At 37.2% G+C, this 22,064-nt stretch overlaps 4 protein-coding genes across 5 annotated transcripts; 1 reads left to right on the top strand and 3 right to left on the bottom strand.

The window, feature by feature from the left end:
- Nucleotides 1–168: 168 nt before the first annotated feature.
- Nucleotides 169–2,648, bottom strand: LOC116177536 (targeting protein for Xklp2-like). The gene is made up of 6 exons (XM_031496553.1): nucleotides 2,463–2,648; nucleotides 2,322–2,408; nucleotides 2,188–2,275; nucleotides 1,333–2,140; nucleotides 1,074–1,286; nucleotides 169–555 (listed from the first exon to the last, which is right to left on the bottom strand). The coding sequence occupies exons 1-6, from the start codon at nucleotides 2,551–2,553 to the stop codon at nucleotides 370–372; spliced, it is 1,473 nt and encodes a 490-aa protein (XP_031352413.1). The 5' UTR covers nucleotides 2,554–2,648; the 3' UTR covers nucleotides 169–369.
- An 8,099-nt stretch (nucleotides 2,649–10,747) lies between these two features.
- Nucleotides 10,748–14,920, bottom strand: LOC116175803. Of its 2 annotated transcripts, XM_031494107.1 has the most exons (5): nucleotides 14,468–14,920; nucleotides 14,127–14,416; nucleotides 13,882–14,070; nucleotides 12,575–13,828; nucleotides 10,748–12,350 (listed from the first exon to the last, which is right to left on the bottom strand). In XM_031494107.1, exons 2-5 carry the CDS (start codon nucleotides 14,392–14,394, stop codon nucleotides 11,215–11,217), a joined length of 2,847 nt encoding a protein of 948 aa, XP_031349967.1. In that variant the 5' UTR covers nucleotides 14,395–14,416; nucleotides 14,468–14,920; the 3' UTR covers nucleotides 10,748–11,214. The 2 variants fall into 2 exon arrangements, with proteins under 2 accessions (XP_031349967.1, XP_031349966.1); XM_031494106.1 differs by having other exon boundaries at nucleotides 14,127–14,920.
- A 211-nt stretch (nucleotides 14,921–15,131) lies between these two features.
- Nucleotides 15,132–16,958, top strand: LOC116175805 (2-hydroxyacylsphingosine 1-beta-galactosyltransferase-like). Its single transcript, XM_031494108.1, has 4 exons — nucleotides 15,132–15,406; nucleotides 15,458–16,255; nucleotides 16,300–16,519; nucleotides 16,564–16,958. The coding sequence occupies exons 1-4, from the start codon at nucleotides 15,169–15,171 to the stop codon at nucleotides 16,829–16,831; spliced, it is 1,524 nt and encodes a 507-aa protein (XP_031349968.1). The 5' UTR covers nucleotides 15,132–15,168; the 3' UTR covers nucleotides 16,832–16,958.
- A 2,047-nt stretch (nucleotides 16,959–19,005) lies between these two features.
- Nucleotides 19,006–21,330, bottom strand: LOC116175806 (2-hydroxyacylsphingosine 1-beta-galactosyltransferase-like). The gene is made up of 4 exons (XM_031494109.1): nucleotides 20,546–21,330; nucleotides 19,702–20,502; nucleotides 19,437–19,656; nucleotides 19,006–19,391 (listed from the first exon to the last, which is right to left on the bottom strand). Exons 1-4 carry the CDS (start codon nucleotides 20,778–20,780, stop codon nucleotides 19,130–19,132), a joined length of 1,518 nt encoding a protein of 505 aa, XP_031349969.1. The 5' UTR covers nucleotides 20,781–21,330; the 3' UTR covers nucleotides 19,006–19,129.
- Between the last annotated feature and the right edge of the window lie 734 nt (nucleotides 21,331–22,064).

Here is a 22,064-nt window from a genome sequence, read left to right as displayed (position 1 = left end):
TTCAGTTTAAAAACACGCCCCTTATCTGCACAAGATATACTTATTCGCATACCGGATGACCTAGTTAGAAAGGATGGGACTATCAGTTGTTTTCTTACAGGATGGCTCAAACGATACTGACTAAAGGGTGAGACTACCAGCACAGCAACAGCCATGTATAGGTACGTACAGTTCTAAGATTTTTAATTAAATGATAAATACAATAATTACAATAAAATACTAACAAAATAGCCAGCAATTGTCAAGACAATCGGTAAAACTGTATATTAGATTCCGTACAAGAACGTCAACATTATGGGGTAAATGTCTAGCTTGTGACTTTCTATTCTGTAAAAACAATTACATTGAACAATAAACATTTATATGTAATTATGATGACAAATTCTCTTTGTTGCTATGGTTCCTATTGAACTTTGGACTGACAGGTATGGTTAACTTTTTATGCTCAACTTCGGCGACCTCTTTGTACTTTCTAATAGGTTGGGCTCGATATTCGGTTTGCTTTCTCAATCTTCGAACCTCTTCTGCCTCTTTTTGGTGATTTTCCTCTTCTTTCTACAAAAAGTTCAATTACAGTAAATTTTTTAAGTGGAGTTCAACAACAATAAATATAGTAATCATAAATAATAATTTTTATATATTATATTAGTGCACTTTTGCGCTCTTAACTCTGACTCGAAGGACCAATTTTCAAACGAGTTATCTTTTGTTTGAAAAGTGATTTTCAAAAACTGTTCAACAATTTTTTTTCAAATTTTCAAACACAAGTTTCAGATTCGTTATTTCAGAAACCTTTAGATACAAAATTTCGTCCAAATCAGAATTATTTTCGCACCTCCATTTCGGGGTAGTGTTGTCTTCTTAACTCTTATGTTTCTGAGAAAAAATAAAAAAGAAAAACAAATTTCACCACTTTTTTAAGGGTCCCAAACAAAACACGATAGACTCTCAGTTTATTTGGGAAAGTGCTTGTTTTGATCCCCTCTATTATGTATGTAACACCCTGTATATTACTTTATATATTGTATCTGTGGTAAAGGACAACTACCATTAAAACAAATTGAAGAAATTACCCTTTTGATGTACTCATGAAGTAGATGCTCCTTTTCTTTAAGTTTAGACTGAAATGCTTCTCGTTCTTTGGCTCGTAAGTCGGTATTTAGACGAAACTCGGCCACTTCCAATACAAGTCGTTCCTCTTTTTTGGGCTCAAAGGGCTTCATATTTAACACCTTAGCGGGTTTCGCCTTAAAAATGGGCTGCACCAAACTTTCAGTGCTTGAATGCTAGAAAAATGTATTTCAATAAATGTTAACAATAATACTGATATACCTTTGAGACGTTAACGCTCATGTTTCGTTTAAACATTGTTGAATTCGCACCATCAGCTGAAGATAAATACTTGGGAAGAGGGTTAGCGTGAAATTCCCGATTGCGCTTTTCACTCTCGAACAACTTTTTCAAAGCATCATCTTTTTTCCGTAGCAGATCTTTATCACGTTCTAAAAAGCTAAATGGCAAAGGTACAGTATTTTTAAGCTTAATTTCTTCTGATTTTTTGAGTTTCACTTCACATTTCTTCTCTACATCCCGCTTCACAATGATGGGTGTTTGTGGTTTAACCAACGGACCTCTAGGTAAGAACTTTGGCATCGGCTGTGCGTGAAACGTGGGAACAATTGGAACTGGTGTTACGGGTTTCCTTTTAGGAGCCTGCGTAATGTTAAACGGTTGAGGGACCGTAGACTTTCTCACTGGACCGACTTTGGGGGTTGAGGGACGGGCCAAAATCTTCGGATTAAGCGGATTCGCCTTGATTTTAAATTTGTGCATTTCTTCCGCCTCTTTAATTTCTTTTTCATCGTGCGATAGTACAGTGGTTGGTCGTGCTCGTTGTTTTGTTGCCAAAAATGGAGACGCCGGAACAGTACATTGCTTTACGGCAGCTCCGGATGCAAAACTGGGTTTTAACATACGAGACCTCGAGTGGAAACGGTCGGGAGTCTTATTGTGAAAAGTGCTTATTGCTTCTGCAACGCTGACAAATTTCTTGGACTGCAATAGGGATATTGTAGAATTCGACTGGCAGAAAGAGGTGCCAACTGCATCTTTCAACAGATGACTTTGGTGTTCGTTAATCCTTCAAATGTCAAGGTAAATTAGGAACCGTAAATTTATATGACTTACTGTGTGCGATTCCTCACGAATGTTTGCAAATCACCAACGCTCGATGATCTCCTCAATGAAGTATGTAATGGATCTCTAACATCGGAACCTAAAATAATTTAAACAGTAAACAACAATTTCACTTTTATATCAACCTTCACTATCATCAGATAAGCTATTGTGTGCGTCAACTGTAAAAACTTGGGTAAGAACTGCTCCATTGCAATCCTCATGACTTATATCTGAAAGAGTTTGCTTTCATATAACCAAATATAAATTTACATACACCTTCATACCAAAGTAAGACTCGATTTCCGCGTAGTTTTCGCTAGAGATGTTATCTGTAAAATCAGACAATTCGGGCACATCGTACGTGTAACTGCTCATAACGAAAATTATTTGTTAAATGTACCAGAACCAGAGCACCAAGAAAACCGTTAAACGGATCGGTAATCAAACAAAATTTAAACTTTGAACTTACGTCACTCTTGGAACGAGACTTGCGCCATCTATTGTTTGAATGAACTGTATCATACAGGGTGTTACAATTACAATGTGACGAAATACAACACTTTGTTTTTGAGAAATATCCACCGTAATAGTCGAAAACAAAATATCCATGCGATATGTTATTTTGCACATTTTATTTTGCGATGTAATGTAGATCAGTGCAACCCTGAAAGTAGGCAATTTGTAGTACAAGCATGCATGAATGCCTGGTTTACACACTACGACATATTGTACATAAAAATGTATTGTTACGATCGAATTGTCACAATTTATCGTCGCGTGTGTACAGATGAATGTAGCAATTTATTGGAATTTGATTGGGTGGTTGATGCCGCCCGGCATTAATTTCTGCGAATCGCAGCGATAAGCTGGAATGTGTACTCAGTTTCAGATTTTCTTTACAATAAACGGAAACTAATCTTAACAACTTAACATATGTCTCTTCATCCATTATTAAATAATTCCGTCAGTTCATTTCGCAATCCTATATGGGAAAATGCCCTTTTCTTCAGCAACCACTGGCGGCTCCATTTTCTTTCTCGTGTTCGCGACTTTTTAGCGTATTTCCACAAAAAAAAATGCGCTATTGTATCCACTTTGTCCGTCCGTTCGTCCGTCCGGCTGTCCGTCCGTCCGATCGTTCGTTGAGACGCTACTAGTTCTTTATCTTAAGAGTACTTTTTCGCTATTTGGTTCGTTATGGTATCGAGGCTTGCACCAAGAAAGGAATTTTTTCTGCGTTTATTGATAAAAAAGTTATTGTAAAAAAACCAAAAAACCGTTTTTTACATGTTCCATAATTTTACACTTTTGCCGTATTAACGATCCGAGAGATCGTTTATAATTTTGTATTGCTGTCTGTCGTCTGTCTGTTGGTCTGTCCGTCTGTTCCTTTGTCTGCCTGTCCCTCTATCTGTCCGTGTGAACGATAATTTTGTTTAGAAATGTCTGATCGCTTTTAGATCTCCGTTAGTTATGAACTGAATTGCATGAAATTCAGCATGGGCATAGCTTTAGCCATATAATACGCAATGTCAAAAGTTGAGTCGAATCGATTCAAAATTCACAGTGCCTTTTTCGCATCTCGACCATTTATAAACCGAATTGCAAACTTTTTTATTTATAGAAATAATTGAATGAAATTTGATACATAGGCACTTGGAATAAATGAAAATCTAACGCCAGTTTCAAAATTTGGTTTTGCGCATGCGCAGTGCCAACTTTCTTATTTATGGAAGCATTTAAATGAAATTGAATACATAGGTGCTTGGAATAAGGGAAAATCTAACACCAGTTTCAAAATTTAGATTTGCACATGCGCAGTTTCAACTTTCTTATTTAGAAAAGCATTGAAATGAAATTCTTCTTATAAACAGAAATTGAAGTAGCACGTAAAAAATGGATTGCACATGTGCAACGCTATCTTTCTGATTTGTGGGCGGATTTTTACGATTTTAACAGAAGTTGCATCTTACAAATGGGAAATGAATACAAGTGGAAATGCGCTTTTTGTAAATCGTTTACGATTTCTTTTTAACTTATTCAATTTAATCGCTAACCTAGCGATATAAATAGACCATAACAGTACATCCTTCATAGCGAAAACCGTTTTATCGGACACTGTGCTAAACCGTGATGGGCAATGAAAATCGTTACTACGTTATTGATACTTTCAAAGCAAGCAAACTATATCATGAAGAATAATTTTTTTCCATAAATCAATATTTAAAAAAATTTCCTCTTGTATACCCCATCGTTTTACACACTGTATATATGATTGTATCGATTTATTTTGGAATTGGATTGGATGGTTGATGCCGTCCGGCTCAATTCAAATAAAACTTACTTTTATCGATGCGTAGAAATGTTCTCCAATGGGGGTTTACAGTATAGTTGAATTCCGCAGTTCTAATTTAATAAGCGTGTACCTGAAACCATAAAACATTTTTTTGGACAGTAAAAGTTTATTTAAAAATAGAGGCTGATTAGCAAGAAAATAATGAACATGTGCGATTTTAAAGGTTTATTCAAAACGATATGATTGTGGCGGGCTCTGTGACGTAATAAGCCCGACCAATCAGCTCCTTGAACCATTCAGATGACATAACGACTTGGCAATATTGCAGGAGAATGGCATTTATAACTTGCATCATCTGTCACAGGCACTTGTCACTTTCGTGCTAGATGCAGTTAAACATCCCTCTCAAAACGTCAAAATTTGACAAACGTCAGACCCTCGCGTAAGGTTGCCAGCTCACTTCTACGTGATTGGTTGTAGGTTTGTGACGTATTTAGTCTGAAGCGTTTCAAATTCGGAACTAAAAACACAGCTTTTCAATAATTTATTTTGGGTTTATTTTACTCGCAAATAAAAATTGAGGACACACGGGTCTTTTTATTTTTAATGTACTTTGTGGATCAGAAATAAAAAATGAAGGCGGGATGACCCCATTGTCAGTTCGATTTCTCATTTAGTAAGGCAGCAGCAATTTGGAAAATTAGATCGCGGAACACTTTATTCAATACGATCGGACCTCTTATCAGGTCCGTAGCCAGAATGAAGTAACAGGGGTGGCCGGTATTTTTTTAGGGGTGGCTTAAGAAGTTTTTGATAAATAGCTCCCCTGTAATTTTTGTAAAGGCACCATTAACCGTAATTTCCAGTGGGGACAAGACCACGTTCTAGGTGGGGCGCAGCTCCACCTGGCCACCCTCTGGCTACGGGCCCGCCTCTTATATTACCATTACCAGTTGAATTGGGTTGTTTGTTGATTTCGAAAGATGGTTGACGCATTTTGATTCAGGAATAAACTCTACTTACTTTCATTTAATGAGTTGAACTTTGAGTTATTCACAGTAGTAAATTACCAATGTTCTGCAGTTTGTAAATGGCAAAAAAACCTGTACCTTTCTAACTTTTTTTAACAACAAACAGAAGCTGGAATTAATTGTCTTTAACCTTTTTACCGGTAGCCGTTTTGCTCATAATTTTTTTTGCACTTCATATACATAAATTGGATGTACAACTTCGATTAATAAATTGGTTTTTTAGGTATCTTGCCACTACAAACTTGGCGCAACGGAAAGTTTTGCACCTTGGACTCTAGCGCGTTCGTGGTAACAACTTATGTAAACTTAATCCATCAATGCACCAAAACTAAACATGTTCGCTTACATATTAATACGGTAAGGCTTCGTTATACTGGTATATTTGCGGTTGAGTCAGATCGTCTCTTTCACGCAATGCAGTTTTTTCGCACACATGTGCCTACTTTATACTGGTTTTAACATGTACCGGTAACTGACCTCTGTAACGTTTAACCTTTTTCAGTAACGTTTCACTACAATACCGCGATTAATATTTCTTTCGTATCCTTGTATGACACGAACTCGTTTAACTTTAAATTTAATATAAACTTTTCGCCATCTAAAATTGCCGCATGTAACTTGCATCGTTTCGCTTTCACGGTTCACCCACAAATTAAGTCTACCCAATGCAAAATTGGCGCCAACAACTAACGTGGCGTTGCTCTGAATGTTCGGTTAAGAATCCCGCTTTCCCACCAAATACTTGCTAGTCTATTCGTCGATTGAAATTTCTGAAACGAACCCCCCGCGAAACCAGCGTTCACTCGGTTTGTATACATAGGTAAGTATACAAGATTGCAACTTTTTCTAGCACCATTATTCCGTTTTTTAAAATGAGGTTTGGCGTTTTGTGTCCTGCTGATCTAGAGCCAAAATTATAAATCTTGCTCCCCTGCCACTCTTTACACTCAGAAAAATTAAATTATCGACAACACTTTAACAGCACTTGGCCAAAAAAAGTTATGAAAATTGCTCCCAAACTACTTGAGGGTGGAGCTAGTTCTAAAATTCGTGGCGCATGCGCAATCAAATTTTTTATTTGTCAAGATATTTAAATGAAATTTTCTGATCGTTCCGTATCAGTTCTACTGGATTTTTAGTTCTTAATGTGTAATTCGGCTTCCTTTAAGTTAATAGCGTTTTCTGCTGACATTTTCGCATTAACCTCTTTCAAAAAGGAAAGATTAGAACGCGAGCGAGTACTTTTTATTGAATCTTAAATTGCTACAATGTTAATGCGAAATGGAACAGCAAGTATCTGTACACGAGCCAAGAGTGGGTTATTAAATTACTAAACCTTGTTGATACGAAAATAATGACCGCTTATCTTTACGAACAGAAGGGAACGCTTTTACTGGAGCTTTTTGTATAAAGTTAATGGTTCGGATAAAACAATCAGTCGTTGAATTGCAGAAGTTAAATATGCCGATTACCGCCGCCAAATGCCAATTTAAGTTGCGCTTGGTGATTGTTACATGTACCACAAAAAGAGTAACTTAAATGGCGGAATTTAATTTTCTACAAACGATCGTGTTCCTATGTATTTTAAACGTAACTTTCTTATTAAATTTATTATCACTTTACAGCGTTCAGGTTAGTATGACTACCCCGAAAAATGAATCATGCATCATCATTTCCAAGCCTGTGATTATTTCCGTAATTTTCGAGTAGGTCAAATTAAAAATAATTTTGCGCATTTTCCATTTTGGATGCTTTAAATTGGATGTATTTGCCATTTGCTAATTCAATTATCTCGTGCATTCTTTTTAAGAATTCGTTTCGATTTATATGAAGTTTGAACCGAGCCGATCGAAAGGACGGTGTTTCGACGCGATTCAAGTGGTTCAAGAGACTGCGACGAGATTCCCGAACAGTATTCTGATTCAAGAGTTTCAGGGGCATTGAAAATTGGAAAAACCTTTAGCAGCATTGTATTGATGCTCAAGGGGCCTATTTTGGAGGATGTTGGGTCACTGTACGAAAATGTGAAAATTTTTTTTACTTTGAGACTAATCCCGATATTTTCCACACACACCTTGTAAAAGTGACATATCTACTGTGTCAAGTCGACCTGGGAATATGGACACAGCCGCCTTAGATGGTTGTGATATGGATGAGCAAAAACCTTAGACTATTCCTTCCTTGTCTAAGCCTTATACCATACCAGTATACCATATAGGCAAAAAATGTCAGTTTTCGTAACTGTCAAGTGATCTGACGCTTGCCGTGAAAGTCAACAGGTCGCAAGTGTATCTGTCCTAGTATGTCTACGCACCTCCCGCACTACACCCTTCGACCGAAGTGTGTAAGAATTCCTGAGTCGACCTGTCAGTTGTCTACAGTATATTGCTCCGTTTTCAAACATTTTTAACCAACTGAGATGGACAGTGGACCTGTACGTGCGGATCGAGAGGTATTTTGGCAGGTAGACTGGACAGGTCGCCTGCGACAGGTACAGCTGTAAGTGGCTAGCTACCATAACCGATAGTTACAAAACCAGGACAGAAAATGCTAACAATTTTGAATTAAAATAAGCCGCGTTTAAAGTGGATTTAAAAAAGATACAAAGGGATGTGACCCTGCGTCAATATCATTAAAAAATTGTATCTGCACGCAAATCGACTCTTACAGATGGCCACGAATTACTTCATGCAATTTTATTTTTGGTTCATTTACCTTTAGAATATTACGACGACTTATTTCCAAAAAAATATGCTATTGTTTGTATTTATCGTAATAGTTTTTCTGTCTCGTAAATAGACTTTTGTTTAAGGTGTTACACTTAAGGACTTAACTTTTTTAACTGTTCGACACGAACCCTATCCTGGCTTAACGTGCATTACCGCACGGTTCCATGCCAACAACCTAATTCCCACTTCTTTCCTTTTTAATTCACACCCATTCCGTGGCACAAACGTTGTCCACCAATCAAAACTAATTTTTTCGTCCAATCAATAACTCATGTGGAATACCGCTGAATCAGTAATTCACCTTAGACCATTAATTCGCACGCTGCGTACCAAGACTGCAAAATAAACAACATTTTTCTGTAATTTGAATTAACCACGCCATATCTCCCGACTCACTGGGCCCGTCAGCTTTTGCACGCGTTTTTAAAAAGTCAGGACCGTATCGGAGAACCACTCGTCCATATATAACATCAACATTTTTAATGTTTAGGGCAATGAGATCGAATGTTTAATTACATTTAGTAACACGAAGCATTAAGTTAGACTTCAAAATAGACATGATTTGACTGTCACACGACAAAACGTTTAGGTTTTTATTCTTTTAAGTAGGTAATCATAAATTAATAAATCGCTTATTTAATAATTATGAAGAAATTGCTATAATTGGACTAATTTAGAAAATTTTAACTATCAGTGTTATCTAGCTATTAAAGCGTCCATTGTTAGCGCCGGATTTTAGATATTATTAACATGTTAGTAGGTAAGTACTAGCTTGGTGGAACAACATGAAATTATAGTCTCAGTTCCATATGATTACTAAAATCAATAATCAATTGCATAGAGCGTAGCTCTAGATTTATTTGACCTTGCGTCATTTGTGAACGTTCCTGACGTAACTTCGAGTCTTTGTAATGAAATGCGGTATTCTATTTTGTGTTCGGACGCGTTCAGCCTTTTCGGTAACAGAAAACGACACAGCAAACAAATAAAAGGGGTAGTGAACAGCGCGGCACATGAAAATTGCGTAAGCAACGTCTGACACTCAGATATAAAAACTGGTATTAATACCTACTCAAAACTCCGAGCAAAAGATAATATGAACCAATACTTCATAGTAAAAATACTAAACTGGTCAATATATCGGCTTCGGTCAGAGTCTCTGTAACTTCATCAAAAACTATTCGCAAAGCAATGGTAGCTAAACCGGTAAACAGATCCGTAAAAACGATTCAATGGAGCCACCACAGACATCAAAAGTAATAAAGAGAAACCACTCCAAAGATAAATGTAGTAAAGCCAAAAACAATAATCCCTTACGGTAGACACAAAGACAAAAAAGTAATGGCGTACCAATAAAAATCATTTGCATGTGAGCGATGCGAAAGCAAAAACTAAGACACAAATCACATACGGATAGATTAGAATCTCCCATGTTACCGACTGGAATTGTAAAAAGCGCCATCCAACGGTTGCAAGGGCAACTATACAGAAAAAGCGGGATACTCAAATATCTATTTATGTGTTGGAAATTCAGATTACAAGTAAATACATGAACTGTGAAACCTTAAATGAACTTTATGTGCCATTTAAAGTATCACAGTACATGTATTTATCTTGCAATCGTATTTACATCTGAATAGTTTACAATTACCATTTCTCTTTAACATGTATGCCCAAAAAAGTATTCAGAAAACGAATTTATTTCGCATCATAGTAAAATCATTTGCTGTAGAAATATATAATGCATTACAGTTGAAATATAATGATAATTGCGTTACAACTTGAGGCAAAGAGGAAAAATCATATCAGAGCTCAACGTTCCCAATGCAGAATCGAATGCAAACAAAACAATCTCTGTTTGTGCAAAGTTGGAGTGCTTTAAATATCGATGATGGCAAATGTAAACTATTAGCATAATTTTTCTACAGGAAATCCTATCACACTTTACACATTTACACTAAGGGTACGTTCACGGTTGATATCAAGAAATGCCTTGCAACAGTAACTGCAACGTCAACATGGTGTGTTAATGTAATTATTTCTTGAAGATGTATCAGCCAGTTAAAAGGTTATATAAAGTGGTTGTACGACGTTTTGTCTATTTACGACTTTTTGAAGTACATTGTTTAAAATTTTACCAACAGTTGATGCTGTATATTGGCCAGACTAAACAATACTTAAACAAAATTACAGCATCAACTCTTTGTAACATTGTAAACAATGTACTTGAAAAAGTCGTAATAGACGAAATGTCGTACAACCACGTTATATAACCTTTTAACTGGTTGCTACATCTTCAAGAAATAATTACGTCAAGTTTATAAATCGTCCTTTAGCATATACTCAAAATAAGTAATAAAAAAGGCATTGAAATAAAGGTCAAATTAAATAAATTTGACTTCCTTTTGCACCTTTCATTTGTTGAAAATTTGAAATACACGTATCTCAAATGGAAATTAAAAATTATTTGTTTTAACCTTTATCTCAATTATTTTTCCACTAAGTGGATTAATATCATTTATTTTTTAACAGCTGTTAAAATTACACTTTAATGTGATGAAAGTAGTTGGATAGATAAAGAATCACTAACAGCAAGGGTAGATAAAGTGAATTAAATGAATGTGAATTCTAATGACATCTGTCATTTAATGGAAATGATTAAAAGAACACCAGCTTGCTATTTTTGACGTTTCACATAAATACCGAATTTTTAGAAGTTCTATGATTACTTATGGATATGACTTCCGCTATGAAATAAAGTTTTGAATTACACACGACGATAAATGGACATTAACCATCTCGTGAAAACGTAATTCACTTGGCGCTCGTGAATTAAACGCTTTCACTCGATGTTAAAGCATCCCTTTATCGTCTTGTATAATAAATAACTATTATTCTATGCACTTAACATTGATTAACAATAGGTATCGTTTATTGTATATAATCAAAATAAATCTGAACACTTTAACGGTAACTAGTATCACTTTGCAAATTTTTTTTTTAACTTAGATTTATATTTCTTCAAAGCTTCCAGTTTTACAGGATCAACTGAAGTTACATCTGATCTTTTCGACACTAAATTAACAAATCGTTGATCTGTCCCACTTAAAATTCTACCCACTTGCTTACACCAAAAATGTAAGATTGTCGTAACTAGTAAGTTAACAACTAGTGTTCCTAATTGTGTATGTGTTGTGCAATTAAGAATATTAAAATTTAATGACTGTGTCAGATATTTCACTAACCTCTTACGCAACATATATTGATGGCAGTGCCTAGGTATTAAATAAAATAATAAAGTACATGTTTGGCTTACAAGAAAATACAAGCAACTCCCTGGCCGAAATAATTGAGAATTTTTATATTCTCTAGCTTCTATTACTTGTAAAGGCACATTACCGTCTGAAGCTGTTAACAATTCTTTACATTTAACACATTTTGTTTTTTTTAAAACCCTTCTGCCAATGAAACCAGCTACATAAGCTATAGTAGCTTTCGCCACAGGAGTTTTTTTGCAATGTGTAATCACAGGTATGTCATCCTTTATATCAGCTTCGAAAGGAGAAATGCCAGCAATATCTTCTCCAGTTACAAATACGCGTAAATTATCGAGCGCACCTACATTAAAATCATATTCACAATTTGCTCCAATAGAATGAGTGGATAAGAAATTATTGATTAATAAAGCCTTAAATGAGGGAATAAAATGGTTAACATTTGGGCACACATTTCTTCTGCCATACCCTCTGAGGCATGCAAAAAAATTTTCTAGGCAGTCTTGGTTAAATGCCCTTGGTAAAATATACTTTACTTTATGTAAGAGTGATGTTTTAAAATATATGAACCCCTTTACTGTCTTCTGCAAATTTGTAACAGACGGAACTCTTGCTAATTTTCCTGTTTTCGGATCACAGTATTTCATTGACCGTATAATATGAATTGCTTCACTCCAAAATTCCTCATGTCCTGATGTTAATGTGAAGGCACCTTTAAGGGGTTTACTTGCAGGTGGTAGTTTACGGTTCCCATTGAGGCTATCAAACAGCTTGTCTATAAACAATACAAGTTCACCTGTTTGGTTAGCCTCAGAAGGCAAACTGTAATCCGTATGTGTATCTACAAAAGAAGTTTATTTATAAACATATATTGCTTCAGCATTATTATTAACAGGTTAACTGTTATACACATTCACTTATGAGTGTTGCAAAATATATTGAATTCATGCAACATGGTACCAATGATATTGATATAAATCACAGTGTAAGTTATTTAAATGCTGCAGTTAACGTGCCAATATGATGCAAGTATATGAACACAGATCACATACAGTGAGTACCTACCCCAACCAGCAAAGCGTTGCAGATGTGACCCAACACCATAGCTAAATACTTGCGTCATGCTGGACACCTTCATTTTATTTATTTTATTGGCCATTACATGAGCATCTGTTAATTTTGTCAATAATCGTGTATCATCATACGTATCCAAAAAGTACAGTAATTCGATATGTTTCCATGTAGCTACTTGCTCCACACCATTCTTGGTAAAATGAAGGTTTTTGGTTAATAAGTTATTTCTAAGGCCTTTAAACAGATGTGGCACATCGTACAGAGGCACAATTTCTTGATTATTAATGAAGAAACCAAGATGAGGATTTTCCATTCCCTTTTGTAAAAAATACTCATTTGCATCTTTTAATAGTGCATTAATTGCCGCTTGATTAGCTGATCCTTGATCACAAATTGTAGCCACTACTTTAAGTCCAACTTGTTGACATACAGTAATAACTTCTTCAATCAGCTGCTTCAATTGTGTTGAGGAAAGAGGGCCATTCGAAAAAGTAAATGAAAAGGGTTGTTTCCACTGTCGATAAACACCCTTAATCATGAACACATTAGCATAATCAGCGAGATGGGGATACCGTTTCCCTCCATAATCAGCGACCCCCTCAATACAATCTAATTTGCTGTTATAGTGCAATGAAGGAGAGATGGCCATTTCATCGAATACCACAGCGCATAATTTTTCGTTCGTTGATAAATTTGCAACAACACTCTCGAGGCTATTTACAATGTGTTTGTTAATACCTGGACGATACGGTACTTTATTTAATAAGTTTGTTAAGGTTCGGCGTGATGGAAGGCAAAATATTTTTGAGAGAAGCCGATAACCTTTTCCACTCGCCTTTAACAACGATAGTGCCAATATTTTGTCGTCCAGGGAAAAGCGACGGGCCTTTGGTGGAAGTTGTTGTGTGCGGATTTGTTGCAGAATAAATTTATATGTGGTTTCATTCACTGCATCCATTAGGTCAGTGAATGTTGACTTTTTTGCCACCTTCTCAGCCAAAGCCAAACGTTTTTGCAAATTTCCAAATGTATGCTGTAATTTAGCTGTTTTCTTTCCCCATTCAGTCACGATCTGATACATCTTTTTGCAGCGTGGTGTTAATTGATTTTGTCGTGTCACTTCCACAGCATTTAAAATACGTCTTCTTTTGGAAACTTTAATAGACGGTTCTGGTTCTTTCATGGCGATCGTTGTTGAAGTTGTTGGTGTATCAATGTCGGGTATAAAAATAGACTCCATTATACCTATTAATAAACAACTGTGTTAATCCATCAAATTGTATACACTCCATACATACTTGGATCTTGTCTTACTGATGACACTTTCTGAGCATTATCTAATGACTGGCTGGTGGAATATTGGTCCGTGTCAGCAATGGAACCTACACAGACGCTCGTATCCATTGAAAATATTGCTGCAGATGTAGAGGTTGCCCCAGACGTTGAACAAATGCTTATGGCAGATGTAGACATTACATCAGGAAATGCTACAAATGCATACAGTGGTACTTCATTGTTGTAAAAACAAATGAATGTAAAATACCTGTTAAATACAGTGTAGGTACAGCAATTCGTGATAGCCCTCTTCTGGTACCAGGTACTAGATATTCTTGGGAAAAATGTCGATCACAAACATAAGAAGATTTATAAATTGTATATGGCTCCTGGCTCATAAGTGCGGAATTCTGTATAACTTCAACCCATTTCCGCAACATTTGTACATCTTTAGGGAATCGATGGCGTTTACTAGTTTTGTCAGTACAGCCAGGTACACAGCACTTGAGTTTGTACTTTATATATGGAAGGTCCATTACGCTGCGACGCACTAAACAACTAAAACAGTAAGATGTTTAAGGAATATACTATTTCGAAAAGTGGACTTACCTATTTACATTAATATCAAAACACCAAACACTTATAATTAATTCAACCTTTAATATACACGACACAACTATATTTTTCACAACTACACAAATACTTCGAACAGTAAACAGTTCAAGTTATTTATTTACAATTTACGAAACAGTAATGTTTTCCTATGTATTTACACCTGCAAGTTCTAGTGCACTATGTTTATTTACAAATGTTATTCAAGAACGGGTTATTTCACAAAAATCTGAGAACGAATCAAAAATGCACAACAACGCCGAAAATAAAATTCGCATTCGCACAATGATTACACGTAATTTGCGGTTAGAATCATAATCACGTGGTGAAACTGGAGACCCTAACCTGTTGCATTTCTTTCAGAGTACCCTGTCGGTTGCAAGGGCTATCTTTAGTTAAGTCTCGAACCAAAAAAATTGTATTCCATTCTCTTCCATATAAGATACCAATCTATCCGTATGTGATTTGTGGATACAGAACAATCTCGGCCGAAATAAGTGCAGGTTTCAGACCATTTTATAAAACTATGTGATACCTTAGAAACTAGAAAAATTGTATTAATTTTGTAACCTTTGGCATTAATTAACTAATTATTCCCATAATCGCACCAATAATTGCCGTTAGCAATTGATAAATGACCTCTCATTATCATACAAGGTTATACTTATGAAGTGCCAAACAACAGTTATAACAACACAATGAACGTGCACCTAACAACACTTCTTTTCTTGTACGTCGACTTTCATATAGAAGCTGCTCAAATTTTGGGCGTCTTCCCATTTCCGGCCCACAGCCATTTTCAACTGGGCGATAGAATTGTTAAAGAATTAGTGAGCAGAGGGCATAATGTCACCGTCATATCTCCATACAAAGAGAAGTTACCAATCCAAAATTTCAATCAAGTGATTGTTGATAATGTGTTTGAAAAGGCCGCAGGTGAGTAAGCGAGCTTTGGTCATTTAATAAATCTACTCGATATTTTTATAGAAATGAAAAAAGGCCTCTTAGGTCATACTGGTTATAACTTTCTCCGACGAATCACTTTCTTAGACAATTTGGGCTTAACTTATACGGAACTAGCGTTAAATAGTACAAACGTGAAAAACTTTTTGAAGGAGCGGAATCACTTCGACTTGGTGATTATTCAACATTTCAAAAGCGACGCCTATAACGGATTTTGTCATCGCTATAAGGCGCCTTGCATTGCAGTTAGTCCGCTGCCAGTACCAAGCTGGTTTAGCAATAAAGTGGGACTTTCGGCTCCTTCATCGTATGTCCCACAGCTTACGGTGAGTTACGGGAGCAAAATGGATTTCGTGCAACGATCATTCAACTCATTTGTCTCTCTGCTCGAAGAAATCTCGCATCGCTTCTACTTGTATCCAGCACATAATCGTTTACTACAAACGTATTTCCCTGGCGCTCCACACTTGGACGACCTGTACCAGAACACATCCCTAATTCTTTATAATGGGCACGTAAGCGTAAGCGAGGTGTGCCCGAATATGCCCAACACAATTGACATCGCAGGTTATCACGTCGCTACCCCAAAAGGACTTCCTGACGACTTGAAAAAGTGTTTGGACAATGCAACTGATGGAGCCATTTACTTTAGCATGGGATCCAACTTGAAGAGCAGCAATTTCCCTAGCGACCTGAGAAACACAATGCTGGACGCATTTGCTCAACTGAAGCAAAAAGTCTTATGGAAGTTCGAGGATGATTTGGTAGATCAGCCTGACAATGTCCTAATCCGCCCGTGGTTCCCACAACAAGAAATTTTGGGTATGATGCAGATCCTGCGATTGTGAATACCTTTGTACTTGTAGCTCATCCAAACGTTATCCTCTTCATAACACACGGTGGTCTCCTCAGCACAATTGAATCGGTTTATTTTGGCAAACCGATCTTGGGACTGCCCGTATTCTCAGATCAAGGCCTAAACTCGGCACGGGCGGAAGATGCCGGTTATGGCAGGTTTATTCCTTTCGGAAAAGTGAGTGGCGAAAATTTTCGCGAAATTTTAAACGAAATGATTCAAAATCCCCGGTAAGTGGGTGTCCTGTCTGCATTAGCTTAGTTTAATCTTGCAGGTATATGAGTAACGCGAAGGCTAGGTCGAGGATTATGCACGATCAACCACTTCCCCCAATGGAAAGGGCTATATTTTGGATTGAATACGTTTTACGTCATCGCGGAGCGCCCCATCTGAAATCACCCGCTTTGTCTTTAAATTGGTTTCAATACTTTCTGCTCGATGCCATCTTGGCGTTTGCAGTTTGTTGTTGGCTCACTGTGTTTGCACTTAGAAGATTGTTGCAACATTTTAATTTCACTACAAAGAAGCTAGAGGAAAGTTAAGTGCAAGTGCCTACATAAATAAATGTATTCAACCAACAGGTGCTTTAAGTTGAGACATTGGTATTGGAAATGATCGTGTTAATAATTTACTTACTTAAACAACTCATAAAATAATTATTACAAAGGTTTAGCGTGTTAAAAAGTTATTTTTCGATAGGATAGGCTGTCGAGATGTCGACGCATTTTTGCAAATTTATTTAGAAAAAGGTAACTTTTAATGTCACTTTGTCCGGCTGGCTGGCTGCAGTAAATGCGGGTCCGTAGAAAAACGCTTGTAGCAAGACGAGGAATGTACATGTACCTACCGGGGCCGTGTAATTAACATTAACTTTAAGAATGGGGCTACGTCGCCGACATCTGAGCGCCATCCTCGAGCGTGATATACTAATGTGGTGATTTCTCAGGTTTTTTTTATCTTCTTTTACAGTTTAGACCCGATTGTTTTCAAATTGATGTCGTCGGAAAGATCTTGTAAACGCGCAAAGCTGCTAAGTGACAGATTGTTGTTTTTTCCGCGGGGCGAAATTAGCCACCTTTTGCAAGGCGCGCGTCTTCGAGGGATAGGCGACTATGGGCGTTCAAAGGTTTCTTCGAGTTCGAATCTCGTATCGCCAACAGAAGCTGACAAAGGGAATGTGGTAACCTTCGGCAAGATCTTACTGATCGTGGAGACAAAACTTCAAACGCGAGTTGCGGATAAATGGGACGTCGGAAGTGGATACCGACAAAGGGAATGTGGTGCCCTTCGACAAGATCTTATTGATTGTGGAGCATTGGATGCTCGAAACAATACCAGAGTGCTAGAAGTTAAAACTCCAACGGAGAGCATACAATTGCAGTGTGAGGGACGTAAAGAAACGCTTCCCATTTTCTCTGGTGGGTATTGAAATCATATCTTTGAGATATTGTGGCCGAAATCCATCAATTCCCGCAGTAAATCCATTAGAAAAGTTAGCGATAGATTTTTCAGTAACCCGAAACGGTTCAGTAGATTCGTCAGGTGGGTTTGGAATTTGGAAAAATTACAGATCACGAAGGAGCAGAATGTTTCTTTTGTAACTGGAGTAGAATGTTATTATCTTGAAGTGCTAGATCATCCGAAGGTGATAAAATTGTATATATAGGCAAAATCACAGATCTACCGCTTCATACGAAAGGTGTTCGTGAGTATGTTTGGCGATAAAATTGCGCGTTTCAAGGAAAGCGCGGGCCGTTACAGCGATAACCGGGAACTCGACTGTTGGGTCTTGAGGCCATCATGACACAATTAAGGCAAGTGTAAGGGAGTAAATTTGCGCCATCGGATTGGGTAAGTGCCGGTTTGTGTTCGTTTCGTATTTTATACTGGGCACAATTATACAGTGCGTTCAAGATAAGAAGGTCACCTCAATATCTTTCATTTGGCGAGATACAAAAAATTAGTCAAGTATATTTTTATATCTGCCATTACGATCTATCTGATCGCGACCAATCGTAGATGAAGCAGCAATTGTCGATGGAAATTACAGTGCAGTACAACGAAACGATAACGATAAAAACGATAAAAAGAAAAGAACGGAAATGTATAACTTCCCTAGAAGCACAGGTGAATCCCGGCCAAAGTAATTATACAGAATTCCCAAAGTATGAATCCAATCGGCAGAGATTAATATATTCGGAAGATGGCAATTAGAATTCCATGCGTTGTACCTTACGCTTTCAGCTGTTTTTTTAAAGGACGTGTACTTCGATACGGCTTACGAAGAAAAAGAAATGACCCAAAAATCAAGGCGCTGGCAATCTGCGCGGAAAATTGCGCCATCAATAGATGGAACCATCCAACAAATCGCTTCAAAAGTGACGGAGGTTTTTCAACATGTAATAAACAATAATAATGCTTCGTAATGGAGAAAATAAATCGTTACAGTATAAAGAAAGACGTTAAATTTATCTCGACCGTTCTAAGGAATAACTGAGGTCAATGCGGTAATTGCATTCTACATTTCGCAGTGGAAAGAACGGTACTTTCCACTGCACTGGGATCTGCCCAACGGTATTTGATCATTTTATTGTTAATTCGGTTCCAAGACAGTACAAGAATCATTTTTTGCATAAAACAACCTCTGGATTTTGGATTGTTGCCGGGTTTTAGAGAGGGGCACCCTCGGAATTTGCGGTTCATTTGGCGTTATATGTACCTTGTTTAACATATATTTTTATTCAAGTGTTCACACTTAATCTAATGACATTTTCGTGTGTATCCCCTAGTTATAAGTAATGTCAGTTGCATTGTACATTTTCAATAGCGCCGCCTCCTTATCACTTAGTCACTTTTACGTTTTGGTAAATAAATACGAAAATCTGTATAGTTAGGTATATAAAAACCACACCAAACGCGGCACAGAAAACCATGACATCTACCAAGTAGTACTGGTACCACTTCAAAGTTACACCAGAAGACCTTAGGTGAGGAGCTCCTTTATGACGTACAACGTATTCGACCCAATACATAGCATTTTCCATTGCACTTTGGGGTCGGTCGTGCATAATTTTCATTTGTTTCTTGGCATTGGTAGAATATCTGTAAAAAATATCAATACTATCTGATGCTGCATATACAGACTACCTGGGATTCGATAGCATCTCATGTATGTTATCATAAAAATTCTCCTCACTCAAGTCTTGGAAAGGAATGTATCTACCGTAACCTCTTGCCTGGGAAAGTGCAGCATTCGACACCTGATCAGCAAATACCGGTATACCAAGCATCGGTTTGGCATGGTATAGTGACTCAATTGTGCTAAGTAGTCCGAAGTGGGTAACAAACAGGACGACATTGGGATGAGCTATAAAAACACCGATTCTTACGCTTTATCGTCAGAGTAACATACCCAAAACTTCTTGCTGGGGAAACCAATGGCGGGTCAGTACGTTTTCGCTTTTGTTTGGAAGGCGAACTCCGTCCCACTTCCACAAAACCTTTTGTTTAAGTTTAGAAAATGTCTTCAAAAAGATATCCCTTTTGGCTACATCTAAATACTTGGAAGGCAAGTTAGATCCCATGCTGAATAAAATGGCACCGTCTACAGCTTGGTCTAGGTATCTCTGCAAATCTTCGGGTAATTCGTTAGAGGTGCTCACGTGAAAGCCGGCGATATTGATAGTGTTGGGCGTGTACTGTATGGCTTCACTCACACTTGTGTGGCCATTAAGCAAGACTAGTGATACGTTATAAATTAGGTCGTCTAAATGGGGCGCCCCCGGGAAGTACTTTTGCAGTAAACGATTTTGATGGGGGTAAAAATATAAATGAAGGGAGAGTTTAGTTAATACATGCACGAGTGCGTTATAAGATCTTAGCCAAATATTCATTTCACCAGTAAGCGCTAAAAACAGCTCGGGAACATAGGCAGGCGAAGCTATACTTCCCACGTTGTCCCGAAAAAAGCTAGGCGATGTTACCGAATTGAACATAACGCAAGGCGCTCCATAATGATAGCAAAAACCGTGGAAGGCGTCGCTCTTTAGGTATTGAACTATAACTAGATCGAAGCTATTTTGTTCTTGCAAAAACTGCTTTACATTTGTATCATTCAAAGTCATCTCAGTAAACTGAATGCCGAAAGAATCTAACCAAATAGTTTTCTCGAAGATATTGCGCGTGGGAACTTCAAAAAATATGCGCTGGTTTTCTACAAATTTCAGAAGTTAATGTGAAATCTACAAATCACTAACCTGTAGATGCGGAGGCTGCGTTTGCCAGGACTATTTGCCTAAAATTTGCCATTGGCCGATTGTCCTCAAATGGTATTATAACCGTCACGTCATGGCCTCTGAGTGCGAGTTCCCTAAAAAGTCGGTCACAGAGCTTGAAATCGCTACGTGATGGTAGTGGATAGACCCCCAAGATACGGGCACTGTCCACAGTATTTACAATTACTAAAAAACAGATAATTATACTATAAAGCATCGTAAGAGACAGTAAAAATCAACTAAAAATAATATAATACCCGTACATAAGGATAAGATAAGCAGTTCGGGTGTATTACGAAATCTGGCCAGTGGCCTATCTAAAGGTGCGTACTCACTTGCAACAAAATGCCCCGATCAAACCAATCGCGCCGCGCGCGCTGTAACAAATTTGTCGTCCGTACGTTGACCCAATCAGAATAGAATGCGCCAAACATTTTCCAATTTTGATGGGAACACATCAAATACCGCAAACTATACAAAGAGCCCAAATTTCCCCCGCAAAAAGTTTGTCGGAATCTATACAGCGCGCGCGGCGCGTTTGGTTCGTTCGGGGCATTTTGTAGCAAGTGAGTACACACCTTAATGTTTAATTCTACCCTTAACATCGCGCTAGTCAAGCACTAACGAAATATTACGTTCCAGTAGTTAGTGCTTCGTTAGTGCTTGATTGTGCACGAAAAAGTAACCCGGCACGTCCACCCCTATTTGAGGTACAGGGCATGGCCATTCATCTATAATGCGCCACCGTATGATAGTTTTACCAAAATCTATTTTTTATGTTCATGTAGGACTATTTCCATTAGTAAAATTGTTCAAAAAAGGGCAGTGAATTTTAAGTGCACATTTTTTCCTAAAATGGTGGCCATTGAAATATTTCAAAACTAAATAGCTAAATCGCTATTTTGAAAATAAAATAGGTTCAGTGGTTATATTTTTATAGTTTAATCTTTGTATTTTTTAAACATGTTTGCAATTTCAATAAAATAACACTTTTTAAATGAAAATTCGAGTTTCAATCGCCATCTTATAGTTACTTGGGATTTTGAATATGCTAAAATAGACACTTCTGACTGTACCTATCATGCAAAATGAATCATTTGTGTTGCAATTTTGCCCAAATTATGATCTTTACTACACTATACCCTTTCTTCCCGTCCGTTCCCCAGAATAAATATTATATTCGATGATGTTGGCTCCTAGCGATTCCACAATGAGCCTTGTGCCACTGAAAAGTCGTTGTGAATTCCAGTTCCTTTCAAAAGTATTCGAATACTTTCAAAGGTATTCTAATACTATCAAAGGTATTCGAATACTATGAAAAGTATTCGAATACTTTGAAAAGTATTTCATTGCCTTACTTTGAAAAGGATTCGAATACAATAAAAAGTATTCAAATACTTGTCACTCAAATACATTATAGTATATTAAGTATGGAGAACGGTAAGGAATTTTTACCGTTCGAAGAGAATTGTTTGGAGGAGGAGCGAAGCGACGACTCCAA

This window comes from Photinus pyralis, unplaced genomic scaffold (assembly GCF_008802855.1).
Source record: "Photinus pyralis isolate 1611_PpyrPB1 unplaced genomic scaffold, Ppyr1.3 Ppyr1.4_LG7, whole genome shotgun sequence".
Taxonomy (NCBI): domain Eukaryota; kingdom Metazoa; phylum Arthropoda; class Insecta; order Coleoptera; family Lampyridae; genus Photinus; species Photinus pyralis.
Note: the sequence above shows the minus strand (reverse complement) of the source record. Positions and strands in the feature narration are given on the sequence as shown.